The sequence below is a fragment of the Phaethon lepturus genome, unplaced genomic scaffold, assembly GCF_000687285.1.
Source record: "Phaethon lepturus isolate BGI_N335 unplaced genomic scaffold, ASM68728v1 scaffold50781, whole genome shotgun sequence".
Classification (NCBI taxonomy): Eukaryota; Metazoa; Chordata; class Aves; order Phaethontiformes; family Phaethontidae; genus Phaethon; species Phaethon lepturus.
In genome coordinates this window covers 7,996-15,643 of record NW_010520836.1, presented here as the reverse complement: position 1 = coordinate 15,643, position 7,648 = coordinate 7,996, and the positions used below count along the sequence as shown (strand labels likewise).

Genomic DNA, 7,648 nt, shown 5'->3' with positions numbered 1-7,648 from the left:
TGCTGCATGTGCAAACCTTTGAAGAACCTAAACTGCCAAGTCATTTATAACTTGGAAATGCAAAGCTCATTTTTAGTGACACAGTAGGACACAGGCATGTAATAATGACAAAGTGAGGATGGTGAGCAGATAGGAGATACTTAAATGAAAGTTTGTTTTTGTTTTAGTGCTTTGTCCAGCTTCTGGTAAGGTAACTTTCTATTTTTTGTGTTAATGATTTGCCTTGCCTTCCCACACTGTGAGGGGCTGCTTTAATCTCAAGTTTAAGAAGTGCTAGGATTTGCTTTCCAGATGGTGTTTACTCTGCAAAAAATAAAATGTTGCTTTTTAGGACTTCATCATAGTTTTGTTCTCTTTTTATTTTAGAAATCTTCCAGAATCCCTGAGGATGACATCAGGTTGAGAAAAAACAGAGACCAAAACTGTGCCAATTTCTTGGAACCAGCTACTGTGATTGCTACAAAGGAAGAGAAAATGGAAATTGAAGTTCCAGTTTCTGAACATAAAAGCATCACCACAGTGGGTTCACCACATCCCATTGACAATCCAACCCACTTCTTTGCCCCTGCTGCCAGCCACAATGGACTTAAGGACAGGCATGAATCTCTGGACAGTGAAGTTGCTAAAGAGATCAGATATCTAGATGAAGTGCTGGAGGCAAACTGCTGCGATTCTGCTGCAGATAATACCTTTAATGGGACATCTTCCCCTGAACCTAGTGCAGTCACCATTATGGATGGCTCGGGAGCATCTGTTAATGTCAATAATGACTCAGTATCCAGTGAAAGGGAAGAAAATGTAGTGGACAAGCAGGCACCCTGGGTAGTTGAGCCATGTGAAGCTAGCATATCAGATGAGAACCTGAAATCTAATGGCCATTCCTTGGGTGGACTGAAAGAAGACACTAGGGAGAGTCTGAAGGTGCCAGGAAGTCCCACTTCTTCAAACAGCTCTAGAAGATCCTCTAAGGATGGAGAAGCAACTCTTACAACTCTTAAGAAAGAGGCTAAGTTTGAACTACGAGCCTTCCATGAAGACAAAAAGCCCTCAAAGCTCTTTGAAGATGAGGAAGAGAAGGAAAAATACAGGGTCCGCAAAGTGAGACCATCTGAGGAAATGATGGAACTTGAAAAGGAAAGAAGGGAACTCATTAAAAGCCAGGCTGTCAAGAAAAACCCCAACATTGCCGCCAAATGGTGGAACCCTCCCCAAGAGAAGAGCCTGGAGGATCAACTGGATGAAGAGCATCTGGAGTCCCACAAGAAGTACAAGGAGCGCAAGGAGAGACAGCAGCAGCAAGGTACAGCACCAACATCCCCCAAACAGGTCAGCTGCTCCTTTGTACCACCAGAGCCAGTCAATATCAAGAAAGAGGATATTGTCACAGAGCAAATTGACTTCTCAGCTGCCAGAAAGCAGTTCCAGCTGATGGAGCATTCAGGTCCATCTCAGAGTCAGGCCCCACCGAGACGGTCAGGAACACCCAAAATGTTCTCCATCAAACCCTTCTACAAAAGCCTCAATTCTCCGCATGTAGACAGGCCACTGTCCTCCGTAACAAGACCTATATCAGTGTGCGGGCAAACAGGACAGTTTGAGGGTAACAGTGCCACTGTTGTCAAAGCACAGAAGGTCTCCTGTACCTCAGAAGATGATATGAGTGCTCAGACTACCACGGCTGACCCAGTAAGAGAGTTACCATGCAGTGATGTCCCCAGAGGCGGACAGGCCTCAAAACTGTGGGTGGAAGATGGAGAATTTATGAGTGCTAGAGCGGTCTTCACAGTGGTGAAGGACGACGGACAGGGCGTGCTAGACCAGTTCCCAAAGGCAGGCAGTGCCTCTTCCCCTCCAGAGGAGCTCGACTCTGGCTTGGATGACTTGTCTGTCAGGTCTCAGGATACCACTGTCTTGGAGACCCTTTCCAATGACTTCAGCATGGATAACATCAGCGACAGTGGTGCCTCCAATGAGACCATGAGTGCCCTGCAGGAAAACTCGCTGGCCGATTTCTCCCTGCCTCAGACCCCACAGGCCGACACTCCGGCGGAATGCAGGGGTGAAGGCATCTCCAAGTCATTCAGTGACCCAGGCTGTGACTCGCCCTCCTCTGCCTTGGCAGACTCCATGCTGATTGACGACCAGCTGGAGTACCAGGCTGGCCTGCTGGTTCAAAATGCCATCCAACAAGCCATAGCCGAGCAGGCGGATGAAGCAAACTGCAAGGAAGAAGAAATCCCAGCAGAGAAAGAGATCTCAGTCAAAGAGCAGCCAGCCACCACCGGGCCAACTCCAGCCTCCAAGGAGCAGCAGAACCCAATGTTTGAGCCACCCCAGGTGTCTTCACCTGTTCAAGAAAAAAGGGACACCGTACCAAAGACTTCAAAAGAGGAAGACTCAGGACTCAGGGAAGGGAAGAGTTTGCAGCAGTCGCCTGTGTACTCAGCCAGCCAGCCGTTCCTTGTGGAGGGAAATAGGCACGAAGTCAGCTATTTCAGCAAGTATTCAGAGGCTGCTGAGCTGAGGAGCACTGCCTCCATCCTGGCCACCCAGGAGCCTGAAGTGACCGTGGGCCCTTTCAAGTTACGGTCGAGGAAGCAGCGGACTTTGTCAATGATAGAAGAAGAGATCAGAGCTGCCCAGGAACGAGAAGAGGAGCTGAAGAGGCAGCGACAAGGTCTGCAGGTGGCACCGAGCCCTATTATGAAGAGTGCACCACCCATGCCCACCAGAACCGTGTCTTACAAAACTGCACCAGGTAAGAGGCCAAAGCGCTGGAGAGGAAGTGAAACATGACTGAAGGGTCAAGTCAGATTCGGTTTTATATCATTTTTGAATGAATATGTCATTTTGCAGGGGGCGGGAGGGTTGTCATGACTTCATCTGCCTGGAAACTGCAGTGAGGAGGAGGGCATGGGACAACCCAACTTTCTGTCTGTGAGCATGCCTGTGGATGTTATTGTTTTTTCCCAGCTATAGCCCAGAATTAACTTACATACCCTGCTGAATGTCATTAGGAAACCCTGCACTCTGTTCATCCCCTGCCACTCTGTAGTGTGACATGTCTATCACTGGGGTACTCAGACCACGCACTGAAGTTTAGGATCATCACAAGGAAGGACAGCAGTCATTAAGGAAGTGCAAATCTGCAAATTTACAGATTTTAGGGGTTTTGCATCAAATTTCTTTTTGTGTGTGTTTTGCTTTCTGTTTTCAGATATGTTTTGGTCGTCTTAATGAACTTTGTCTGGTAAAAAGATCTCCAGAGCAACAGTGAGTTGCCATGTATTTCAGCTGATGTCATTCACTACTGAATTAAATAGGCATCAATGCTTAATACATTCAGTAGAAGTCCTCCTCCAGCTGATCATCTTCTGGGTCTTTGTGGTGGCATTCACAGCAGTTACAGCAGCATATCTCTCTCCTCCTTCCCCTTTTCAAAAAATAAAGTCAAGCACTCATGTCTTCTTAATGTAACATTAAAAAAGAAATCTAAAAAAAAAAAAAAATAGAAACACATGCCAGGCTTGCTTCTGTTTAGTGAGTATTGACCTACATATGCTTTGCAAGTACTTAGAAGTTTTTATTAACAGTGATCATTGTGACGAAGTATTAATTTTGGCCAGAGTACTTAAATTCCATCCTTTTTTCCACTAGTGTAAATCTGAGCCAGTGATGCTTCCAGAAATTGTGCAGGGTGATTCTTTTCTTTTGAAAGTCATGGCAAACTTGAATAAGGTCTGGATGTAATCCATTACCCAGTCTGATTGTGAACTTGGAGTGTTACGCAACACACAAATAGCTAATACTTGTTTTTGTTTCTTCTGCAAACAGGATGATTTTAACCTGTGTTTCTTGCCAAATATGGCAGATGTCAACAATTTGTTTGAAGTGCTATTGTTATTACTCCCACAGAACGGCATTTTTGATATCCATAAACTGAGGTGTTTTGAGCAATGACTGACAAGATATGAGAGACAGGGCACTGTAGACTTCAGCTAGGCCAACTTGTGTAAAGGTGTACTCGTGACCGCTTTCAAAAACAGCATCATCTGTAGCTGCAGGCACTCAAAATGAGGCAGATAATGGTTGCTTTTTACTCACAAGTGATGTTGGAAGGGCTGCTGACACTAATGCTTGTTTTAACAGAGCATCTGGGAAAACAGCGTACTTCTACTCATTCTTATTTCTCTACACAACAAGGCATTTACTTTGTGTCTGATGTTATAATGTTCGTTGTAAATTACATTCTAGTGAGAATGATAAACTTACATTTATAATGAATCATTCCAGGCAGTTTCCTTTAAATGTCCAACTGCCATCTGTTCAAGAAATAAAATTGGGATCTATTAGCCAATGACTCAAGCTACTGCAATTTGCAGCTGGTGACAAGGCAAAGAATTAATTTCTAAGAAAAGATGAATATGTGGCAATGTGTAAGGTTGTCGTTGATCACAAAAACCACAAAGAACATTGCCAAAGTCATTCTTAAATCGTCTACTTTCAGTGCTTTATAAACAGCGGATGTACTCAGCAGAGCTCTCAGCTGGCAGAAATTAACTTGGCAACCATAGCCATGCAGGGTGCCTACCCTCAGCTCATCTTGTCCTTGCTGTCCCTTTAGCCAGCTGTGTCACAGAGATGCTTGCAGGCAAGCCACTCCAAGCATCCAAGCCACTCTCCATCATTTATCAGCAGTCCTGGTTGACAGGGAGGTCCCAGAAGACTGGAGGCTTGCCAGTATGACAAGAAGGGCCAGAAGGAGGATCCTGGGAGCTACAGGCCTGTCAGCCTGACCTCTGTACCAGGGAAGATCATGGAGCCGTTCATCTTGAGGGTGCTCACAGGGCATGTGCGGGGCAACCAAAGGATCAGGCCCAGCCTGATGTGGCACTTTGGAACATGGTTTAGTGGGCATGGTGGTGTTGGATTGATGGTTGGACTTGGTGACCTTAAAGGTCTTTTCCAACCTTAATTATTCTCTTATTCTGTGATCCTTAAAAATAGGGAGAAGGAATACCATGCAATCCCTTGGAAGAGTGCAGCAACTTTCATTTTATTTTAATATTTGCAGCATCTTTTCAATATTCACAAAAACAGAGGCAAAAGGTGATTCAACAGAGGCAACAGAATCTGCCTGTAAAGTTTCATTGCATCCAGTTACAGAGGTGATTGATGGAGCAGAAAAGAAAATCTACTTGTGGTAGGCACAGTAAGAAATACGCTGTAGAACATGTCTGATACTGTAATCTGAATATCTGATTTCATATAGAAAAATAATAATAATAGTAATAATAAGACTAATAATAATGGTGATAACGACAATAGAAGAAGAAGAAAAAAGAGATATGTCTGTCAGCAAATTGCCATTCCCAAAGAAAGAATTGGTACTCTTCTTTTAACATCAGGCTACCTCATCAGAAAGGGATTAGGGAGTCAAGTCTAAATTTGAAAAATCTGTTGCTAATCCTTAAGTGGGGAAGTGTAAACTCACTGGAACTCTTTTGAGGAGGTGCAGTGGTTAACTTGCGTCGCAGTGGCCTACCTGTCAGCTTGTTCGTTGGTGGTGGCAGAGTAGGGGTCTGGGAGTCCCAGAGTTTACTGGGACTGCTGGTGTTCCCTGGTTATTTATTCCTCCAGTCCCACTTCACTGCCCTGGAACATCATTACGTGGATAACCGAAACACAAACCACAAAAAGAACTGCAGTGAACTCAACTGCTAATTTCTGAAGTGTGGAAGATTAACACAATTCATGTGGGTGTATATGTGAAATAAGTGCTAATTACTGTAGACAGCAAGCAGGCTGTTTTTACCACCCTGACATACAACTTTCATAGAACTGACGGTAACACTAAGCTTGGTGTCTGCCAACCAGCCAGCACAAGCCAACCTGATTCTTAGTAATAAAGTTCTGTACTGCTAACAAGTATCCTTTAAAGTTGTTTGGGATACATTGAGGCAGCCTTTTAACCCATCTCAGATCACTGGAGCAAGACAGTAATTTCAGCAGAAGGACAACTATGTGTTGTGTGCACACAGAACAAGACCTTCTCCACAGTACTCCTGGAAAGGTGAAGGGAAGAACCTATGCGAGCTCCGTTCCCAAAAAAGTTGGGTTTCCTGCATGACGAAACCCAAGAAAGACCAAAAAAATGCTCAAGCATGCCTAAACGGACAGTCGTCATGGATATTTGTGGAGCTGTATTTAAATTTGGAAGTTTCCTGTGTTGTTTTGCTGCAGCACCTGCTGCACTTGGCAAGGTGTTGAGCAACTGGCTTGAGTAATCCTGTTCGTCAAAGGAGTTATGAAAATCATTACATGAGGCGTCTTGGTTCAGTGAAGGCTTTTCTGTTGGAGAGAAACCTGTTGTGAGTATTTGCTGTCTCATGACAAGTCATGGGGAGATCCCTAAAACAAGAAGCCATGCCTGGGAGAAGCTTTCTTTCCTGAACCTGCCACATCTGCCTTTTTGGTGTTTGTCACCAAAGTATTGCCAGGTGAGGCACAAGGCATGTTGCGCTCCCTGCACTCGCCTGCAGGCGCTCAGACCCATTTGCATGCACATCCAGGAGAGCTGCCCACCAAGCAGTCATCTTCTGTTGTCGGCAGTTGATGAACTAGATGAGAGAAGTTCAGTGGATGGCAAAATCCCAGTGCAGGGACTTGCAGTTTAGAGATGCCAGTGATCAGATACCTTTACATTTCAGGGAACTGTTCCCTCCAAATCGTGAGGGATGTGTGTGTGCTGTCGTCTTATTTCTTCTCCTTGCTTTCTTCCCCTGAATGACAGCTGTGGAGCATAAGCCTCTGTCAGAGGAGGCACGTCAGCCTGAAAACCATCTTCCACTTTAATTTTTCACCAGTAAATACCTACACTAAGGAAACTTCTCGGGTTCAACCACAGCCTGAAGATACGTTTTTGTATGGTGGGAGGAGAAGCAGAAACTTTGGGGCAAGACTTTTTTAACATCTATGGCCATTGCAAAAATGTTAATGCCCTGTATACGTGTAAAGAATAAGGATCAGGTATAACACATATGCATGAAACCCTTTTTAAAATGAGAATTTTGAGAAAGGCTAGAACAGCAATGAAGCCTTTGAGTTTATTTATGGAAGATACTGTTTCCTTACCCCTTCATAAGCACTGGTGTGAAAAAAGCAAAGTTCATCATTCTCTTCAAGGATACCTCTGGATTGCTCATCACTCATACCCTGAACACCTCCAGCAGTGCCTTAGCAGCATCCTGACCCAGGTCATTTGTCACTTGTTCTCTTACTCCCTCCCTAATGGAGGATGTGTATGAAGTGAGAGGATCTTCGAGAGATTCTTTTTTAAATGTTTTCTTTTTTTAAATGTGTCTTTGCATGTTCATGTCACTCACCGGATGTTCAAGAAGACCAAAGCAGCCCACCTTTCACCTGGAGTGGTAGTGAGGCTCCACCTTACCACAGGGACATTTTTTTACGTACTTCAACTTTCCCCTGACTCTAGCACAGACTAGTCTCCTAAAACAATTTGACTTGCTCAAATACCTTATTTTGAAAAGTTTTCTCTGCTGTGCAGGTGTCTTAAAAAATGCCGATAGCATCTGTAAAATAGTTGCTCTTGCTTGTGTGAAGCCCCATTCTTCCCATCTCCTTTGTA

At 44.5% G+C, this 7,648-nt stretch overlaps 1 protein-coding gene across 1 annotated transcript in view; it reads left to right on the top strand.

Moving 5' to 3' along the window:
• Positions 1-371: 371 nt before the first annotated feature.
• The window catches only part of AKAP2 (A kinase (PRKA) anchor protein 2), a gene marked incomplete at its 3' end in the record, with an annotated part of 13,961 nt that continues 6,684 nt past the window's right edge, over positions 372-7,648 (top strand). The window contains exon 1 of the mRNA XM_010297510.1: positions 372-2,758. Coding sequence (XP_010295812.1) covers positions 475-2,758 — 2,284 coding nt within the window. The remainder of the gene's footprint in view (positions 2,759-7,648) is intronic.